The sequence below is a fragment of the Perissodus microlepis genome, chromosome 23 (genome assembly GCF_051167445.1).
Source record: "Perissodus microlepis isolate ML-2025 ecotype Zambia chromosome 23, ASM5116744v1, whole genome shotgun sequence".
NCBI classification, from domain to species: Eukaryota; Metazoa; Chordata; class Actinopteri; order Cichliformes; family Cichlidae; genus Perissodus; species Perissodus microlepis.
Genome location: NC_140482.1, coordinates 35,132,204 through 35,154,416, shown reverse-complemented (window position 1 = coordinate 35,154,416; position 22,213 = coordinate 35,132,204). Strand labels below are relative to the sequence as shown.

The 22,213-nt window shown below is 41.1% G+C and overlaps 1 protein-coding gene across 3 annotated transcripts in view; it reads right to left on the bottom strand.

Annotated features, from left to right (window-relative positions):
- cracd (capping protein inhibiting regulator of actin dynamics) overlaps positions 1-22,213 on the bottom strand; it is a 29,967-nt gene that overhangs the window by 1,740 nt on the left and 6,014 nt on the right. Inside the window, exons 2-9 of one of the 3 annotated variants that reach the window (XM_084922051.1) lie at positions 19,552-19,636; positions 5,159-5,324; positions 4,588-4,720; positions 4,347-4,502; positions 3,698-3,910; positions 1,062-3,597; positions 326-516; positions 72-234 (exon numbers count right to left, since the gene is read on the bottom strand). In XM_084922051.1, the coding sequence (XP_084778177.1) occupies positions 72-234; positions 326-516; positions 1,062-3,597; positions 3,698-3,910; positions 4,347-4,502; positions 4,588-4,720; positions 5,159-5,324; positions 19,552-19,603 (3,610 nt within the window). In that variant the 5' untranslated portion in view covers positions 19,604-19,636. Of the gene's footprint in view, positions 1-71; positions 235-325; positions 517-1,061; positions 3,598-3,697; positions 3,914-4,346; positions 4,503-4,587; positions 4,721-5,158; positions 5,325-19,551; positions 19,637-22,213 lie in introns of all 3 variants that reach the window. The other 2 variants (XM_084922050.1, XM_084922052.1) reach the window with 2 other exon arrangements.

Sequence of the window (22,213 nt, the reverse complement as noted above, 5' to 3'; positions counted from 1 at the left end):
CTCATCCTGTTGTTTGTGACGCTAAAAGCCACTTAGTATATTCACTTTACTATGATATATGACAATTTTACCAGTGACAGAGCTCGGTAGAGTGTTGGCCTTCTTTAGGTGCTCCCGGCGTTCAAATTTTCCCAGGAGGCTCTCTGGTCTCTTGGGCTCCTCTGGCGTCTGAGGTTTAGAAGAAGGACTGGTGCTTCCACTTCCTTTGCTGTCTGTGGGGCTCACCAGTGTAACCTGCAAAAGAGATTTGGGATCCATTCAGAAGATGGACAGTATGTTACGGAGATCACGAGAAAGTGTGTAAACGTTTATCTGTGGGGCATACACTGTCTCGCTCTTTAGCTTGTTTTTCTGCCAGCTTGGCCTCTCTTTGGCTACGACGCTCCTCCCGGTTCTGCTGCTGCTCCCTGAAGCCTTTCTGCTTCTGAAGAGCCAGTGTGATCCACAAAGGTCCAGCCTCCTTCTCCTGGACCCTCGCACTGTCCAGTGAGTGCCTGCTCTGTAGGGATGGTTTTTCTGCAGATGAACACATGATAGATGTTGTTGGAAACCTTTGATACTACAAAACACTGTTTTTAATTTAACAAAACATATTCATCTCAAAATCATATTCCAAAGACCTTTTTTTCTTTCTGTCTGACAATGCGTGTACGTTAGTAGAAAGAAAATAGCCATTTACATAAAAACTATTCACATAATTGCTTGCGGATTTATAATTTAGTCCCAGTATATTCACGGGAAGGCAGACATCTCTACTGCCAATATCACCAACTCATGCCAAAACAATCTAGATGGATAAATGGTAATTTGATTTAGGTATGGAACATCCTTTTAAGCAGTAAATGTTGCCAAGATATTGGCAAATCAAATGGGTTTGCATTATGTAGATGAGAAGATTGTTGCTTATGTCTCTTTACTTAAATAGGAAGCTACAGTCTGGAGATACTTGGGGATGAAGCAGCTTACACAGTTTTGTCTAAAAGTATCAAGATAAGCTTACAGGTTCATCTAAAGCTCATTATTTCATGGGATAATTTCAGCTAACTAACAAAGATGCTGACCTTTCCTGATGAGTTCTGTTTTTCTGTCTGCCTTTTCCCTCCAGGGTATGTTAATGGAGGGGAAGAATGATCTCTTCTCCTTCGGCTCTTCTTCCCCTTGGACATGACTTTGGCTGCTCTTGTGCAGCAGGGCTGAAGGTTCCTCACTCTTTCCGGCTTGCTCCTGGATGGATGAATCCACACCCATTGTATTCTCCACTGAATCATCACTGGGAGACTCATGAGCTACCTTAGGTAGTGGTGATGGAGGAGGTGTTGGGGCTGCACCTGTAGGCTTAGGTGATGTCACTGGTCTGCGGTAGAGCGGTGGCTTGGAAAACACTTTCTCACCCTCACTGTGTGGAGTCGGGCTGGTAGACTTAGTCAGTTTACCCCGGGGGAATGCAGGAGAGGCAGATGCATGTAAATACTTGCTGACCGCGCCCTCTTTCTGAGGTGACGTGGGGCTTGATTTGTCAGAAAAGACAGAAGAAGCATCAGAGTCTGGCTCAATGGGGGTAAGAGGCGAGGGGACGCCATCAAAGCTGTCCCCAGCACTGTAGCGTTTCTTCTTTTTCTCTGTGGACTGCTCGCTGTGAAAACGCAGAGAGTAGTTGGTCCTCCTCAGCTTTATGCCAAAAGGAGAAGGCTTCTCCTCACTGTCCTGGCCCTGCTCCTCTCCCTCCACTCTGCTTTCAGATGTCTCTGTTTCACTCTGAACTCTGCTCTTCGACTCTGCCTCTTCAGATTGAATTTCAGAACTGGGAACCAGGAAAGAAGGAAGGTCTTTGGCAAACATACACTCATCTGACCCTCTTTCTATGATGCGGACACTTTTACTTGTCCTGTTCTGAGGTTTACTTGATGGAGAGGGAGAGGCTACAGTGGGGCTTCCAGGTGGAGCAACCTCCTCTCCTGCTTCCTTATCTTCTGCACCAAACACCTCAGAGTTCCTATTTGAATCTCCAAACTTCTTCCTTGCAGGGGTGATGGAGAACTTGGCGCTAGCAGACATGGTCTTCCTGAGGTTCGTGTGGGCAAACAGAGGCTGTTCTTCAGCGCTGGACTGAGACTGGCTCCTGCTCGGCTCTGGGTACTCGCCGTACTTCCCCTCTTCTACCCCCTTGAATATCTTTGATCTGATGCTTGCCCATTCTGCCAGGACAGCTGCACTGGACTGATCGGTAGAGAGCGCAGACTCATTGAGTGATTTGGTTTTTCCAGACTTGCGTTCTGGGGAAGTCTTGCTCTTTGTTGGCGGTGTTCCTTGAGCCTTTCTATCCTCTCCCAAACCCAGTAGGGACTTGCAGGCGGTGTCTTTGATCTGGTCTAAATTGACAGCTGTCCCACATAGCTGGGCGCCTGTCACTAGGATGGCTGTATGGGGGACATATGGAGATGCTGGCAGGTTGGGGGAGTCTGGTCCTTCAGAGGAGGAAGCCTTTGCTCCATCTCTTTGATAAGCGACAGCAGCGCTCTGGTGGCTGGAGGCCGGCGTAACAGGCGTCAGATTGACCTTCTGGAAGAGAATCTGTTTCTCACCAGAGGACACTTTAAAAGTAAATGGCCTCTGTCTCTCCTCCATCTCCCTCCAGCGTAGCTCTTCAGCTCTCCTCTTCATCTCTTGTGGGTCAAACTTCCCATCAGCCTCCTCCAATGACATCCTTCTTTGCTCCTCTTCCTCCTTTTTCCTCTTCTCCTCTGCTACCTTTTTCTTATTTTCTTCCATTTCCCACAACCTCAGTTTCTCTGCTTCCTCCTCTTTCTTTCTTTCCTCTTCTTCTACCAGCTTCCTCCTCCTCTCAGCCTCAAGCTCCTGCTGCCTCCTTGCCTCTTCCTCATGTTTCCTCCTTTCCTCCTTCTCTTGCCTCTTCCTGTCCTCTTCCTCTTTCCTCCATTGTTCTTCTAGTCGTCTCCTTTCTTCTTCTTCTTCCCTCTGCCGACGCTCCTCCTCTTCTCGCATTCTCCTTTCCTCCTCCATCCTTCTCATGCGCTCTTCCTCTTGCCGTCTTTCCTCCTCCTCTCTGATCCTCCTTTCCTCTTCTTCTCTGAACCTCCGTTCCTCCTCCTCTCTGATCCTCCTTTCCTCCTCCATTCTCCTTCTTTCTGCCTCCTTTAGCAGCATCCTTGCCTCCTCTTCTTCTCTGATCCTCCTTTCCTCCTCCTCCATTCTCTTTTTCTCTGCCTCCTCTAGCAGTCTCCTTGCTTCCTCTTCCTCTCTGATCCTCCTTTCCTCCTCCTCCATTCTCTTTTTCTCTGCCTCCTCGCGCAGCCTCCTTGCTTCCTCTTCCTGCTGTTGCATACGACATCTCTCCTCCTCCAGTTCACGCAGCCTCAGCTCCTCTGCTCTCCTCTTCCTCTCTTCTTCCTCCTGTCTGAACCTCAGCTCCTCAAGCTCTCTCATCCTCCTCGCCTCCTGTCTTTCCTCCTCATGGAGTCTTTGTTTCTTGAAGCTTTCAAGGGACTCAACAGATGCTCTACGCTGGTCGTCTGTGGAGACGCCAGCTGCTTCGAGGTCATCTTGGACCAAACCAGGAATGGATACCTCTTGGAGGTCCTGGAATGCAAAAGTCCAAGTAGTGTCAGCTTTTTTTTTTAACAAACAAAGTGTGTCACAGAATAAACAAACATGCAAACCCACATTAAAAGAAACTCACCTGTGTGAATCGTCTGTGCTTGCGGGAAATCCTCTGGTTTTTCGGCTTGACGGAGAGTTTATGTTTGGCGGCAGCGTTGTCTAAGCGAGGAACAGACTGAGGGACGGCATCAAGGTTGATGGACTCAATCGTGCCAGTGAGTGGAAGAACTCGTTTGGACCTTGGAGACTTCACAGGGGGGCTGTGTGGTCCAAATGGCTGACCTCCCTGCACCTGCTTATGTCACAGTAAGAGCAATTAAACTACGACTTAAAGAGATCTCTGTAGAGACAGTACACAGAAAGCAGAGGTGTCCGTGGTGTGATAAGGTTGTTGCAAACTGAAGTGATGTGGTACCTTGACAGAATAAGGGAAATGTTTTTTACCTCTCAAATTTGTTTCATATTCTCACAGTTATCAAAGTTTTTGTGTGTGTGTGTTTTCTCAAAAATATCACCCACACCCCATATTTTTGAATTCATTTATTTATGTATTTATTTAATATTAATACAATCCCCTGATATGGAGTGATATACCAGAATCACAAAAGGTTCTAACCAACTTCTTCACATGTTTAGTGCTACCCATGACTTAAACAGAACAAATTTTGTTGTGTTAAATTAATCAAACTTAAAACAAACAAAAAACCTACCAGTCAGTCAACTCATACCTTTGGCTCTGTTCCTGGTGGCTCCGCTTCTACCTGGGCCAAAACTTTCAGAGGGCTACGCGGAACCTCTTCCTCATCTGAGCTGCCCTCATCTCCCTCACTTCTTCTCAGAGAAGGAGGCCTTTGGCCAAACTTTATACCTTGTGCTATCTGCCTCTGTGAGGATAAAAAACAATTAATGATTACAACATATCTAGTTGGAGCAAAAAGAGAAGTGAGTGTACACCTCTGCACGGCCCACCTGCAGATTCCTAACTTTATCCGACACGTTTTCCTGGGACATGCTGTGATCCAGACCAGCCTCCTTCACCGGTTCCTCTGGAATGAAGATGCTGTCGTGTGAGAGAGCTCGAGATCCGATGGGATTCAACTCCCTGCAGGAGAAGGAGATTGTCTTCAGTGCTGCAGCGTGTCATCTCTGTCAGTCATTCATGCATTTATCACAAACTTGCAGCAGCAAAAAACTTTACACAGTGAAATGATTGATCCCGCAGTCCTGTTACAAGTCGTTACAGGTTGTAAGCTCGTATTGTCAGTGAAGCCTTTTGCCTTTAAAGTCATTTCAACGCACAGCCTCACCTTTGTCTTTACAGATTATGTCACCTTGTAACCGCGTGATTTAACACTTTCATTTGTCTAGAAGTGAATAAGAAGCTGAGTTGCTTTTAGCAGAGAAAAAAAACAATGTACTGTTTTAAAAAAGCAACAAATTCCAACCTTTGGTAGTGTAGTGAATGGACAATAAGCTCAGTTTCTGTGTGTATAGTATAGATGAATACATGTTTAAAAAAAAAACTGATCCATGTACTAACCTCAGATTTTGATCGGACTCCTCATCAGATGTAACGCCATTGCACACTTCCCCTGTGGAAAAACTGGTTTTTAGCTCTGCTCCATCAAAGCCCTCTCTCGCCTGTCTTTTCTTCTTCTTCCCAAACAGTCGTCTGAACGGCTGGAACTTGCCCTGTCGCCTTCTCTCTGGCGGTAGAAAGGAGAATGGATGACAACCACAGCCACATGCAATCACATCATTAATCTTTATATCTCACCCTCGGGCGAGATAACGAGCAGGACTGTGCCTATGAGCATATTCATTGTTACACGCGTGTACTTAATGAAATGTGTTTGACGGAGTTAAAAGAAAACGAAGAAAACAGCAGATGGAATGAGAAGAAAACCTTGGCTCTTTGGTTCATACTTGTATTTACAGGAAGTGTGAAAGATTGACACCACACATAAAAAATAGAGCACCAACAGCCAAAGCAATTAAAAAAAAAAGGAGGAGGTCACTAGCTCCCCTACTTACAGACTGAAAATAAATGCACAACTGAAAGTAGGGAAAGCTCAGTTATCGTCACAACTCCAAAAGCTATTACAAACTAGTGAGCAGCACTACAGTAAATATAAAAGTTCAAGGCTACACATATCACAGGTACCACTGGAAGATTCGCTAATCTATCAGTCTGTGAGGTAATCACTTCAAGTGTGTCGATTTAGACGCAACAAAACAGGGCAGCTGTCATAAACCCTGCTATTGGTACCAAGCTCAGTGCTGATTCATGAGGAAGTGTTTGACAAAAGCGAAGAATTTAACTTTGGACTTTCAGTAGGTATCTTTACCACCTCATCATTGTTCATGCCAGTAAGTTATAAACTCTTACACTAAACTTTCCCATGTGTAAATGCGAAAACGTGTCTGTGCGCTCTCTTCTCAGGATCCAAACAATAACATAACAATAAAAGTTTGCTTGAAAACATTTAACAGAACCTCATTGAAACAGTAGCTCGTGCAATTCGCAATCCATCATAATTCAAAGCTTATTGCGCATAAAAAACAAAACAATTATGATTCTGACCTTAAGCACAATTTGATTGAAGATGCATTAGATGATAATTGTGTTTAAGTGTGATTAAATTCTGACCACTACTGTAGCAGGAGAAGCAATTCTTGCTATTTGAACATGGATGGATGGATGGATGACACATTATGGCATGAGCTCATTGGTTCTTCAGCTAAAACTGTAGACAAACAATTTAATGATCTCCTCCAAGAAAATAATGTGATTGCTTCCTGTTTTTTTCCTCTTGGCTACCAGGATCAAATAGTTAAAAACAAATTATGAAAGTTTTGGCTTGCTTCAACTTCTGGAGTCAATCCAGTCCCTAAAGACTTCCTGGATTCTTGCTAGATCCAGGAAGTTTTTTAGCAGATTCTTTATCATCGAGACATAGAGCAAAACTTTGACATTTTACAAATATATACCTAACTGAAATTGGGAGACGTCCCCTGATGTTCTTAAGCTAATATCACAAACTAATCTGGATCCGGATTCTCTCTCCTGATCCAGGGATTCAGTTTGTCCACAGAGTGGAGGGAATTTTCAGCCTTGGTTGAGGTGTTTCAACAAGTACTGCAGAACATTTCTCCTTCAAAACTACAGCAGCTACCCAGCTGTGTGTCTTACTTCTGTGTGTTTGTGTAGTTGTGAAGGTCCACTCCCTGAACTAAGTGAGTGAGGTTACAAAGCTACAAAGCTACTCTACACCACTGTGCAGACAGGCATTTGCTGGGCTCTGCGGGTATCCCTTTCAGTGCTATAAGTAGAAACCGGTGTGGGATTTCACTTTGCATGCTGCTCACTAAACGAAAGGCATGATGGGAAATGATACAGTAAACTAATTTCCCCACTCCTTGACCCTGAAGAACTCGAGGGTTTCTTTGTGTATGAAAGAGAGAGGACATGTTTACACAAAAAATATTTTAGAAACTCAGGGTCAAGGGACAGATGTTTCCATCTTGTTCATCTTATATTTGACTCTGCTGAAGTCCCTCATCATTCCAAAAAAGATCTATATAAAGATCTATATATACACCTTATCTTTTTGACCCTGTCCCCTAGCTAAATCCTACCTAAAAAACATAACCCTCATTTTATTTTTGAAAAATGTTCTCAAGTATCAGCCAAGATAAAAACTATTCCCATTTTTTTCTATAAAAACTTAAAACTACTGTTGTTTTTCTTCAAAACATGGACGTGACAGGATTACCTTCCATTGTGATGCCCCAGATCCCAAAGGATTTTAGGAACAATTTTAATATTTTGAAGAACATGCTCATTCCTTTTCTTGCAGAGACTTCGAGATTTTGCTACTTTCATGACATAATGTGAAGCTTAGCTTAAATCTATGGGAGAAACTGCCACCATGGCTCTTTCCAAATTGAATAATAATAATAATAATAACTAGCAAATCCATGGCACACAAATCAACATTTTATATTTATTTGCTTCAGTCATAGTAATACTTAAGTGTAAAACCTGTAGGTAGATGGTGGTTGTAAAGCACTGAATCACCAGCAGTCATTGTCTTTGGTCAGCGATGATATTATGAAAATGATGAATGAGCTTACATGACTTTGTATCATATTTGTATTTTTTCCCCAGTTTCTTATGGATATAGCACATGTAGGTGCAATCTGTCATATGTTACTCCAAAGGCAAACAGGAAGGAACAGAAAACACCTTCAGACATTGTGCTACGAAGCTTTGGATTAAACCGCCCTTCAATATAAAATAAATTTTCAACCTAAACAAATTTTTAAGTTAAGATTTGTAAAGGATTCAAGACAAAACAAGGTCTACTGCACAAAACATTTGCAATCTAAATAAATTATTTAATTATTGTTTTAATATTGTGGCTGATCTGTTTCTGCTGCCTAGTGTGGCTTCTTGTCATGTAATGCACCCTAAAATGACCAAAATGGAAGAAAGTTGATAAAATCAATCAATCAATCGAGACATTATGTCCACACAAGTCAAATGGATTTGGGTTTAAACTGTGCGTTTGGTAAAATGGTTACAAAACACACATTCGAGTTAGATTAGTATCTAAATCTAACTCTGAGCAATACGCAAATCTATTACAAATCGTAAACTAAAACAAGTATTAGGTATTTCTTATATTTGAGGAAGTGGAATAGGATTGCTAACTAAAATCGACAATCATCATGAGTCCCTGTATCTGCATCCAGACTGACAGCGCTGTCTTTGCTTCTGTCAACAGCTGCTGAGGTAGTTTAGATTCACAACACTGAACAAAACCTTACGAGAATTTTCGAGAGGTCACTAATGCTTTTAAGTATTAAACAGTTCATGAATTATAAATATTAATCTTAGCCGTTTAACTACTAGCAATTACCCGATAGCCACATTAGCGTGTATTACGGTAACAGCTAGCGGCTATGGCTAAACCTTAATGTGAACGCTAGGTAGCAAGCGTTATCAGTCCTGCAGATCTGTAACGATAACAAACAGCGTGAATTTGACAAAATAACCCATTTTTTTAATCTAAAAAGTGTTGTGTTTCTCTTGAAGTCAAAGATTGAAGCTGATAAAAGCCTACCAGCAAGTAGACAGAAACGTTGGCAGCCTACCTTAACAACTCTAATTGATGAGCAACGACATATGGAGGTAAGGGTCTAGAAATACAGCACTGCCTCAAGCAAAAGTAAAATAATAACAATAATATGAATATATAGTAATGCGTAAAAAATTTGTTAGACCACCAAAGGAAAGGTTTATTCCCAGCTGCCAGAAATCAAGCAATAATTTTTAATATTTCTATTAAGGTTCAACCACCAGTATGCACAAGGTCCTCAATCAAAATTATGCATTTTAATGCTAAATTTTAATGCTGTGTTTTCCAAAAAGCTCATGACATAAAGCACATCATCATTATTAGTAGTATTTTTTTATTTATTAGGATACCAAATTCTCACCTCTTCAACAAAACCTTTTTTTTCTACTCTTGTGTAAAGCGCCCTTTGAAAGGCACTATACAAATCTATTATCATTATTATTATTATTGTTAATAATAATAATAGTTACAGCTGTTAACCTAGCGATTAAAACTAAATGCATTCCTGAACAGAAAAATTAGTTTTAGCGGTTGAATGTTTAATTACTTTTTGATTTCTCAAAGAAGTCCAGTGCTGGCTCAAATTTGGGTATTTAAACAAGATTTCAGTTTGCTATATGCCTAATAAAAACATGAGGTTTTTAACAGTTTTCTACAATCTTTGTGTTTTCTTGTTTTTTATGACAAGTGGTCCAATAATTTTGTCATACCTTACAGTTAAAGTAAGCAGTAGGAGTGAGGTGGGAGCAGGTGGATATCTGGAGAGTTGGAGGCTTGCTCCAGAGAAAAGAGGAATTAAAGACAGAATACATGTGTGTTAATGGGAGGGAGATCTGTAACAGTGGATTCAATTTAATTCCATTACATTTTATTTATATAGCGCCAAATCACAACAACAGTCTCCTCAAGGCGCTTTATATTGTACAGTAGATCCTACAATAATAGATACAGAGAAAAACCCAACAATCATTTGACCTCCTATGAGCAAGCACTTTGGCAACAGTGGGAAGGAAAAACTCCCTTTTAACAGGAAGAAACCTCCTTCAGGGAGGGGCGGCCATCTGCTGCGACCGGTTGGGGTGAGAGAAGGAAAACAGGATAAAGACATGCTGTGGAAGAGATCCAGAGATCAATAGCAGTTACGATTCAATGCAGAGAGGTCTATTAACATATAGTGAGTGAGAATTGTGACTGGAAAGGAAAAACTCAATGCATCATGGGAATCCCCCAGCAGCCTACACCTACTGCAGCATAACTGAGGGAGGATTCAGGGTCACCTGGTCCAGCCCTAACTATAGGCTTTAGCAAAAAGGAAAGTTTTAAGCCTAATCTTAAAAGTAAAGATAGTGTCTGTCTCCTGAATCCAAACTGGAAGCTGGTTCCACAGACGAGGGGCCTGAAAACTGAAGGCTGTCCCTCCCATTTTACTTTTAAATACTCTAGGAACAACAAGTAAGCCTGCAGTGCAAGGGTGAAGTGCTCTAATAGGGTGATATGGTACTACAAGGTCACTAAGATAAGATGGGCCCTGATTATTTAAGACCTTGTATGTGAGGAGCAGGATTTTGAATTCAATTTTGGATTTAACAGGAAGCCAATGAAGGGAAGCCAATATAGGAGAAATATGCTCTCTCTTTCTAGTCCCTGTCGGTACTCTTGCTGCAGCATTTTGGATTAACTGAAGGCTTTTCACAGAGTTTTTAGGACTTCCTGATAATAATGAATTGCAGTAGTCCAGCCTGGAAGTAATAAATGCATGAACTAGTTTTTCAGCATCACTCTGAGACAGGATATTTCTAACTTTAGAGATGTTGCGCAAATGGAAGAAAGCAGTCTTACATATTTGTTTAATATGTGCGTTGAAGGACATGTCCTGGTCAAAAATGACTCCAAGGTTCCTCACAGCGTTACTGGAGGCCAAGGTAATGCCAGAGTAAGAATCTGGTTAGATACCATATTTCTAAGATTTTCAATAACCTCAGTTTTATCTGAATTAAGAAGCAGAAAGTTAGTGGCCATCCAGGTCTTTATGTCTTTAAGACATTCCTGCAGTTTAACTAATTGGTGTGTGTTATCTGGCTTCATGGATTGACATAGTTGGGTGTCATCTGCATAGCAGTGAAAATGTACACTATGTCTTCTAATGATACTGCCTAAGGGAAGCATGTATAATGTAAACAGAAACCTCCAAAGGACCATTGGATTCTCTATTTACGTGCAGAAAATTGGAGTCGATTAGATAGATATGATTCAAACCACTGCAGTACCTGTAATACCTGTAATACCTACAGCGTGCTCTAGCAGGACAAGCACAGAGATGAGTCCACTGTCAGAAGCCATAAGAAGATCATTTGTAACCTTCACTAAAGCTGTTTCTGTGCTGTGATGAGCTCTGAAACCTGACTGAAACTCTTCAAATAAGCCATTCCTCTGCAGATGATCTGTTAGCTGTTTGAGCTGCCAGTAGTAGAGGAAGAAAAGGTTGATGAGCTTCAATACCCGGGGTCAAACATCAAAAGCAAGAGACATGAAGAAGAGAGTGCTAGTAGGGTGGAGTGGGTGGAGTTGAGTGTCAGGGGTGATTTGTGACAGAAGGATAGCAGCAAGAATGAAAAGGAAGGGTTGCAAGGTGATAGAGACACCTGCTGTGATGTATAGTTTGGAGATGGAGGCCAAGCTGAAGATGCTAGGATTTTCGCTGAGAGTGACCAGGATGGACAAGATTAGAAATGAATATATCAGAGGGACAGCTCAGCTCAAGTGGGAGTTAAAGAGGAACGAGTGAGATGATTTGGACGTGTACAGAGGAGGGATGGTGCAAAGATAGTGGAAAAAGGATGTTGAATATCAAGGTGCCAGGCAGGAGAAAAATGAGAAAACCTGAGCGGAGGTTCATGCAGAGGGTTAGTGTGACTGTGAGATGGAGGCAGATGATCAACTGTGATGACGCGTAAAGAGAGCAGCCGAAAGAATAAGATACCTTACAGTTACAGCATTTTTTTGCACTGCGCCAGACAGCTTAAAAAGTGCTGTCACTGATGTTATCTTTTTTTTTTTTTTTTTTTTGCAATACCTTATGTTTTTGTCATTTGTCCCCTGTGGTTTTTCAAAATAGAATCAAATACATCCCTTTCTATCAGTATTGAGTGTAAATTTCCAGTATTGTAACACCCTAGTTTGGAATCAGGTTAAATTTGGTAAAAAAACAGCTCACTGAATGACAGAATAGTGGACTGCCTAATCTGTGGATAATCAGTACTTTTGGGATATATTACAGAGTGATTATGAGGAGGTCTCTGATATTTTTCATCTTGGCTTTGTTTCTTTTCATGCCATTCTTGTGTCTCTTTTTGATCGAATTGGTAGCATCGACCTGTTCACTCTCAGTGCAAGTGCAGCGACTCATATTATGGGTACGACGGCAATGCTCTGTTTCCCTGCAGCACGCTCTTCCAGCATGAGGGCCAATCCAGTGGTACAAAGCTCATAATACACCGCCATGGGCATGCTCACACACTCATGCATGAAACAAGGCAGGACACATTTTTTCTGCAGAGAACAAGACTGTGCAGCAGCACAACCTATTTTTGAGGGTTACGTCTTTCTTCCCATGTGCTCGCAATGCAGGATGCTTTGACCCTGGTAATCCAGGATTCAAAATCTTGCTGCTTTTTCATTCTAGCCATTCGATCTGGGATTGTTTCACATCTGGTGAAGGTAAAAGACGGAAGCAGAACAAAGCAGGAGGAAGGAAGCTAAAAATAACTATTTATGTAGTATGCAGTCTGTGATCCGTGATCCATAAATGTAAGGGGAAAACCAAAACACAGCAGCTGTGTAATATTCAGGTGATAGTACCTTTTTTTAATTTAAGTGTTTATTGAAGTTAAACCTGAAATAAAATGTACATCACTTGACACATACCTTAATTTTAAGACTCATAATCTTGGTGAATCCCATGTTAGCCACCCTTTGGTCAGTGCCTTTTTACAGGCAGCCAGCAGCACACCAAGTAAGTATTTATCTATATCCAACTTATTTTCTTTTATCACCATTTTCCAAACCTCTAGTGTGGCTTTTACCCATGGATTTCCTGTTTTAACAATCAAGTCCTGTAGAGTTTTATCTGCCAGAACTGCCTGTATATGCATATCGGTTATTGTTTTGCATTCAGTTTCCTTCCATGCTGCTACATATGATGGATCACACCAGTGCAGCACTGCTGAAATATAGTACTTTTTTAAACATGGTAGGCCCCTGTAGGTCTGTTCGATATAACGATATATATCGGATGACAATATAAAAACGTCTATGTTTCATTTTACGCTATCGTTTGTTTCGTGGTGTCACAAAATAAACTGTTTACAGTAATATTTTTTCATCGTTTTGATGGGCACTGTAGTGGCTATATTAATTTATTAAAGTTCTCTCTTTCTCTTATATCTAATATAACCACACTACGGACGGACAAGCACCTGTTTTTATGTGTTGTGGTTAGCAACAACGACGGTAACGCCATCGCGTGTCCGCTTGTTTATGTTCCACATAAACCTTTCACAATAAAGCTCAAGATCCTGTTGAGACTTTTCAAAATAAACTGAATCACGTGAAAGAGCAGATTATTTACGGACGAGAAGTAAAAAAAAAGAGCCGTCGGGTGCTAAAAAAAATAAACCTTAGACTCAAACGTTAGAACAGGCTTTTCCCCGCAGCACGCCGTGTAATAAATACAAAGAAAACGGCGGCTGTTACAACTTATGTCTAAAAATGTATAGTTTCATACATCGGTTAAAACACTCGACTCCAGGTACAGCGCAGCTGGAAACACTTCCCGCAAGTCGAGCTGCCCGAGATTCACAGAATTTACAGAAAATGTTACATTTGTGTGATTTATATCGTTATCGGGACGATAGAATTCTTATATCGGGATATGAGATTTTGTTCATATCGCACAGCCCTAGGCCCCTGCCACCATTCTCTTTGAGCAGTTGTAGTGTTTTGTATTGTATTCTGGGTCGTTTCCCTTGCCATATAAATCTAGAGATGGTTTATGCCATTCAATAAATTTTTTTTGTTTTTGTCAGAGCGGGAGAGTTTGAAACAAATATAGAAATCTTGGTGACATGTTAATTTTGATGATTTCTATTCTAGAGCTTATGCTCAAACATGGGATATGATTCCATTTTGTAAGATCATCTCTGACTCTTTGATACAAGTGGTTGTAGTTTTTTATCACATAGTCCTGTTGTATCTTTAGTAAGTGTTACCCAGATAACACTTTCTAATTCTTTACTTTTATTTCAGAGGCTAGTTGTTTATTCTGATCTTCCGTCCTGACAGCTAAATTAAGTGTTCCAAGAAATATATCCATTTGGTCAATTCCAACATCTGCAGTTTTAGAAAAGAGTTGTTTATTAAAGGTTTTGGAGATAGACTGGATCTTATCCTGCCTACTTTCTATTGTGTTTTTCTGAGGGTTTGTAATTTTGTGTATTGTATTGTCTACTTGACGTTTCTTAAGTTTCCATGCCAGTAATTTTGTAAATTTAGAGACATTTTTGTAATATCTTTGTTTAGAGAATAGCATCTTCTTTTCAATCTCCTGAGTGTATATTAAGTGTATAATTATTTCTTAATTTCTTAATTTGTTCTAGTGTTTTTGGGTTTTGGTTTTGTGCATTCATTATTTCATTTTTGATAATATCTTGAAGCGTTTGATAGGGTTTAGTATTCCATTCACATTGAAGGAGATGATCTTTAGTCTCCCATGTATCAAATCTAGCAAGAGCCAATAAGTCTGCTACATTTAGCCTCTCTAGAAAAGGTGCCTTAATAACTCAATGAAAGTAATTTTGTAATATGAACCAAGAACTCTACTGGTAAACATATATTTGCCAAACAGTGGTTTCCAAATTAAGAGTGTTTATGAACGGTCCCTTTAGCTTGCCAGATGAAATATCTGGCTTTGGAGGGAGGCCCCCTCTGTACTTTTGTAGAGGAAGGGCCCACCATGGTGTTTTAGTCCACTGAAGACAATTGTTCATGCCATTGAGAAAATAAAAGGTCCTCTGTTATGGGGTTTTATCTACTCAAAAAGGAAGCAAAGAGAATATGTTAACTCCTATATGGGATGCTCAAATGCAATCAGAAATGTAGGAGGGGGAGGTAAATCAGAGCGGATAACAGTACCCTATCTTTTGTTTATAACTACTTTTTACTATTATTATTTTGGTTCTTACTGAGGAGATTTCCTTCTGTAGACCTGGAGCTTATCTCTGATAGCTGCTACCCTTGGGTGTCATGTCTCCTCTTCTTCTCCGATGCTCAATGCTTGCTGGGTCAGCTGCTCCATAGGATCCACTGGGTGGAGAAGAACCTTGACCGGGAACTCATTTGTAGCCTCCTGAGCTGTGTCCCCTCCTCGTAGAATTCCGGAGCCTGGATGGGTACAGTGTTTGGAAGCGGATTTTCTTCTCCCTCGGCGCCCGCTTCACATCATTGTATTCTTGTCGTTTATTCAGAATGGCTGTCAGATAGTAATGATCAAAATTATGTCTTTTTTTTAAATCCATGTTTTGTGTAGAATATCCTCTTTTGTTTCATAGTGGGGAAATTTGATCACTCTCGATCTTGTCTCAGTCGAGGCAGGTTTGGGGGCGAGTGCTCTTTGTGCCGTTACGATGTGTAGCTCAGTGGCTGGTGGAATGTCCAAGTTTTCTCTAAGGAGTTTCTCCATGAAGCTTATCGTTGAGTCCCCCTCTTCATTTTCTGGGACATTATATGTCCTAACGTTGTCTCTCCTGGCTCTCCCATCCTGGTCAATACGTTTTTTGTCATACTGAGGTTGAGCTTAGAGCACGAGTTTCATCACCTGCTCGAGTGTTTGGACTCTGGTTTCGGCTGCTTCAATGTGGTTTTTGACCTCACCGATTCTCCTGTTAGCCTAAAGAATTTTGACTTTTATATCTTCGAGCTGAGTGTTGTTCTTCTTTCGGAATTCTTGATTTTCTTGTAGGATTATCTCCATATTTACCTTAGCAGGTTCAGTGGATGTCTGCCCTGTGTTGTCTTTAGCATTAGCCCCGCACCGCGTTCCCTGCAAGTCTTCATCCCTGTAGTTTAATTGCGTTGGATTTTTCTTTCTTATTTATCTTGCTTCCATCGCTATCCTGGTTTGGGAGTAGGGATGGGTACCGGTATCCGGTGCCATAATGGCACCGGTTCTGACATAAACGGTAGTAACCAGACCGAAAAGCAGCGCACATTTCGGTGCTTGATTTCGGTGCTTTTTTTCCCTGAGATGTCATACACTTTGGATTCCAGCCAATCATTTTACCTTTGCAAGCGTAGTAGGCGGGCCCAGGTACGTACGTTCTTTTAGAGCAGAGCTACAGATTAAAAATGCCCAAGGCGAAGCGGTCAGTCTGGCTGTACTTCACAGCAAAAGATGCAAACTCAGCAGCCTGCAACAAGTGCTTTAAGCTGATACTGTGATACAGTGCAAAGGAGGTAACACCTCGAATCTGATGAAACACCTGGCGATGCATAGCGTTTTTTTAAAAGCCAAAAAATGCGTCGTATTTGATAGCTTGCTGCGAGACCTCACATCGAGCACATCTACTGCGGGTGGGTTGCCTGTTATCGGACCAGGAGTTAGCAACATCCCCCAAAAACATGAAGAGTAGAGTCCTGGCTCCTAGCCCTGCCAGTGTAGCAGAAATGATGACGGATGATGATGGCAGCAGCAGCAGCCGTTCTTCTCTGCGTGAGTAGCTTCATGTTGTTCGTGTGTAATTTACGTTGAGTAGGCTAACCACGTTATTAAAATAATGCATGTAAGGTGAACTAGCAAACACCGTCGTAGTTACATGCGGCTGTCTTCTTGTTTGATGGCAGATACTCCCTTCACCCTGGCCAAAAAGGCTAAAATGACCAAAGAAAAAGTGGAAAACAGCTAAACATGAGAGGTTTTTGGACAAAGTTTGTGTTTTTTCCATTGATTAAGCACTGCTTCCAGCCAAGAGTGATACCATAAATCCCCTATAGCTGCAGAAAAGGCTAACATTGTTATCTTTTTACAAAAAAAATGAGAGGTTTTTGAACAAAGTTTGTGTTCTTCATTCTTTAAGCACCGGTTCGAGCACCGTTTAAGCACCGGTTCGAGCACCGTTTAAGCACCGGCACCGTTTCAAAAGTACCGGTTTGGTACTGGTATCGGATAAAACCTAAACGATACCCATCCCTATTTGGGAGTGTCTTTAATATCAGACAGGTTTTAAATCTCAGTTTGCAGGATATTTCGCTTTTTTTTCACGGCGGAGTTGTGTCTCTATGAGGCCACCTCGAGAAGGGCGGAACTGGAATTCAATGAATCTGCTTTCTGTGTTAAAGTTTTAAATGCTAGGAAATAGAAGTATAAGATGTCCACTCTTTCCTTTTCCTAAAATAGGAATCTATGGCACATAGTGGACTTGGTTTTTAATAAAGTGATTGATGCTCAGAATAATACAAACACTGCAATTCTACATGTATTTGGAAACCATATTAAAGACTATAAATATAAAATAAACTACAAACTACTTTTAGACTTAAACTTTTCATTTCTATCTGATCGTAACAAAACAAGCAGTGCCAGACTAAAACTAAAACTTGCTATATTTCAGACAGAAAGGGTGTAAGCCAAAGCAATGGCTTATGTAACCCTAGCCCTCATATGTAATACAAAGTGACAACTTTTAATGGTAAACATAATGCTCTGCAGCATTCACAGTTCACAATAATCCCTATTTATCTTATACTGGGCCTCATTCCCCTCGTTTAAGCTAACTTTCTCCTGATTGGTTGCTTCTTAAAAACAACACTTTGAAGAGCAGGCGGGAGGGGCTTATGAGCTCAAAACCAATTATGTTGATTTGAGATGACTATATGAGGAATATCTGCTGTCACTTACATCATAGTGAGCCAAAAGTGGGGAAAAGAAACTGCGGCAGTTTGAAACTTTTAGCTGACAAGAATTACATGTAAATACACTGACCTTATTAATTCAAAACATAGTCATATTTAATATATATAAGTTTAACCACTGATGCAGAAAATATGAAGCATCACAGGTCCACTCTAATAGTAATATTAATACTGACATGAGAATAAGAAAACCTACAGTGTTTCTTTTATATCGACAAACTCCTCAAGCTCCAGGTTGACAGGGCCCTGGTGACAACACTTTATCTCTCTTTTATTGAATTTGAACTCACTTTCCAAGCTGTCATTTGCAATCAGTCTCTCGAGATCAAACAGAAAACAAACTGAATAAGGTGATTAATATCTGCAGCAAAATAACTGTGGAACAGCACCGAAAACCCTGCAGTTACATAAGAAAGAAAAACCCATCATGTCTGATTGTTCCCACCCTTTACATCATCTCACACTAGTACATTCCCTAATGTCCGCAGCCATCTCTTCACTAGACCCTTAAGATGAAAAGGGTCATTTACTCCCATATATAATCTAATGAGTTATTTTCCTATTTTTTCATCTTTTAAATAGTTGGTTTCTTCAGTTTTTTCCTGTGCATTTCTTTTTTTTTTTTGTTGTTTTATCTGTAAGCTTCCAACTGCTGTAAATGAATTACCTGATCGAAGGCTGGGAGATTCAAAAAACTACAAAAAACCCAACTAGTTTATAATCTTTTCAAATGTTTTTATGCTTTTACAACAACAGCAAAAATATGCACTGTCTATAGCTGGGCAGGAAGTATAAAGTAGAGTTTTGTAGCTTTTTTACTTAAAGCATCATCAGAGCAGTGAACCATTAAAGCCATGGTTTTCATCTTACAGTCACTAATAAGCGGTATGAAACTGATGAGGGACATTTTTTAAAAATATTTCTCAGAATAAGCAACATTCAAAACTCCCAAATTGCCTATAGAGGATGGGGTTTACAGCCACTATAAACTCCTGGACATGTTATTTACAACCAGTTTCAAATTGTGATCGCTGCCAGGAAATAGTCCATGCAAAAAGGGCATGATAATTCTTTCATTTTGTGTCCATGATATTTTATTATATGCACTTATTATGCCTTTTCAGCTCCCTTTCCCCCTCATTCTTGGACTCTACTGGAGAAGCTTTGAATAACTAACAGTTCAAAATACTCCCTAATCATCTTATAATGGTCCTTGGTGCAGCTCCTTGGTTCTATCTTTGTCTGAAATGTGACATTTTAATTGCTCTCACTTAAAGTCACCTGTCAGCTGACTGGCTGCCCCTCACAATTAAAAGGTTTGAACTGCATGTTTGTAAGATGACCATATTAGGGATATCCAGTCTCACTGACATCACAAAGATCCAAGAGTAAAAGTACCACTGAAACAGCATATATGTGAAATAGTCACATCTATGTTAACATTATCATTAAGACAGCTATCGATTATGTCCACCAATAAATGTACAGAATCTGTACACTTGCAATTCCTGAACACAAATGTGTTTTCATGATGTTTTAACATTGATGTGTTACTTTGTTCAATTTGCACTATGCTGTACTCACTCTCCATGAGGGTCATCGTGACCCTTGCAGGGATCACAGACAAGCAAGAAAAAGGCGATTAAAGAAGTCAGAATGTGGACACACCACACCACAAATGAAGTAAATCTCTTCTATGAAGTCAAACCCATCACCACACCATGCAGTTCTTAAAGAGACAGTAAAAAAAAAGGTCATGATGCGATGAACCTAACATGTTTTTTTAAAAGGCCGTCTCTTTAAGATGTCTATAAAACCACTTTACCTGGGCCTTTGGATTCGGTTACCTCTAGGACCATGTCATGCTTAGTTTCCATGGTGTCCGTTGCTATGATCACTGCCCACCTTGGCTGTGATGAGAGAAAAAAGGAAGTGAACATGGGGATGCTGCTATTAAGATTTTAATTCAGGGAAAAGGAGGAAGAGGAAAGGGCCTGTGCGCTTTCCATTTTACTCTCATCAGAAAGGTCGGCTTTGTTAGCTCTTGCAGAATGGCTCTTGTGATTGGCTTTCCTGGGGTATGATAAAAACAAGATGAGCTCTCTGAAGTCTCTCTGCTGTGGCTGCAAAAATAGTGATTAAAACCCCCAAGAACTCAGGTTTATCCAAAGTAACAGTTCTCAGCTAAGATGCAGGTATTATAAGTTGCCTCATAATTAGAGATCCACACAAACCACCTCTTATTTGCAACTCCTAAACTGGCAGGAACCAACACACCACAGATGGCTTCCTGAACCCTGAAACCCCAGTGTCCTCTGGTCAACACCTGTCTGCAGCACGCCGGCCGAGCCAGAGGTTTTCTGATGTACAGCAGAATGTGTGTTGTGTTGTAAAAAACCACAAGTGCCCAGGATAAAACCAGAGAATATCAGAGACAGTACTGAGAGAGCTGGAGAGAAGCCCGCTGCCTCCAGTGGGATCAGCATGTCGTGGGCTTCCTTCCTGAGTGTGACAAAGCTGCACAGACTCTCTCAGAAATGTCTCGCTCCAGAAAAAGGCTCTTTGTCCTGTCTGACTCCAGCCAGCACAGGACAAGGAGCAAACAAGCATGTTTGGAAGTAGGAGTGTGAACACAGACAGAGAGAGCGTGTTTTGAGGAAAGAAACTGCATGTGTTTGTGTCTATAAACGGAGATATTGTGGAATCTTGTTTTATTGTTTGTCTGTTTGGCTGCTTGTGCCAATGTTGAGAAAGCGTCTGTGTGCCGAGAAGCTTTTATTTCGTGTTTATGTGTAGTCCGATTGCTGCAGAGGACAGAGATGGGATGAGAGAAGCACGAGGAGCAGCCATGTGCTCTACAGAAGCAGAGAAATGCCTTTGACAAGGATACAGCTGCATCATAGTATGGCAGTGGCATAACACGATGCTGCGTCTCAGCGCTTTTGAACGACTCAGCAGCTCAACATCCTTCAGGCCAGACAACTACCAGAGTCCTGATGGCATAGCTCAGAGTTGTAGCAGCTATGTGCCATAATCTCACAGCACAGGTAGCTTGCTTACAAAGCAGACAGACGAACGTGTTGGAGCTGTGTTAACAGTTTACCTATTTCAGCTGCGCAGCTCGAGATGGCTGCGCACCACTGCAGTAAAACCTTAGGGAACATTGATCTGCGCTTTTGCACAAAGCTCATTTTACCCAGATGAATGTTCCTGCTGCCTCCGCTGTGTCTTTGGGAGAAAAACGGTGAAATAAATACAGTGCAGTGACAAAACAACAGGTCTGGGTTTGTTAGGTGTATTAGCATCAGGTGTAGACTGAAGAATGGGAGCATGGATTGGAAAGTGAGATGGTAAGCGATGGATGAGGAAGGAGATGCAATCCCAAGATCTGTTAGGTGCCCTTAGGGTTTGGACTTCGATCGTGTCTCAGCCTATACTAATTATAGAAACAGGCAGGGCCAAAGGAGACCGAGAACGTACACAGAATAAGTGCTTATCATTACAAACAGACTGAAATAGTTCTCTAGGTGCACACCTGCATATGTGCAAACACTGCTCCTGGTTCTCCTGATGTAGTTGTTTTAAGAACAGTTGCACAGAGCAGCACAAAGTGGCAAGCAATGATAGTAAAAGGAGCATGCATGTGCACTTGCTATCTCGTGCACCCTATATTGGTTAAAATAAATATCAGTGGCAAAGCAAGTGTAATGGTGTAATCAGTTCCTCATGTTAAATGTTTCTATGAAGTGAGCCGAAAGCCACAGAAATGACAAAAACTGCAGTTTGCAGTGTGGCAATTTGCAGCCATGTTAAAATCACCAGTTTAACAGAATTAACATCACATTTACAGCCTGTTACCAAAAATAGCTTTGATCTCTATGTGTAGTTTCCCCTTTCTTAACAATTGCACTTTTCATAAAGCTTTGACAGGTGTGCCAAACAGACAGACAGCAGCTGCCTGCTAGGCCTCACCTCCACTGATCTGAATAACTGAATACGACCTCGCTATTGCGTTTGTAGCTTTGGCGCCTTTTGAAGAATTTTTAATGGAACTATTGAGCAAATGTCATGGTCCACTAAGAAGTACAGCTCATCTATGAAGTTTGTGCTTTATTTTTGGTGAAGGAAATTCTTGTAATGTTATTAGTTGCTGTTACATAGTATTAATTAGCAGGTGGCTTTCCATGTACGTATTTGCTGCACCCATATACAGTATGGGTGCAGCAAATATGCAAATATGGTTCCAAAAAATCCAAACAGCACCAGCCAGTCAGACGTAGGCTGTATAGGTGCATACCAAAAACAAAGACGCCTCTTATATATGTATGCAAAGATATAATTTGCTAGGCAGTTGCATTGAAAATGCTGCAAAAGGCGCCAAGGTCATAAACTGTTGACACTTCTAGTGACTATGGCTTATCAATACCTGCTGGTGACTTGTTATTGTTATTTTTTATTTCACTCTTCTATATCTGTGGACAGAAGCA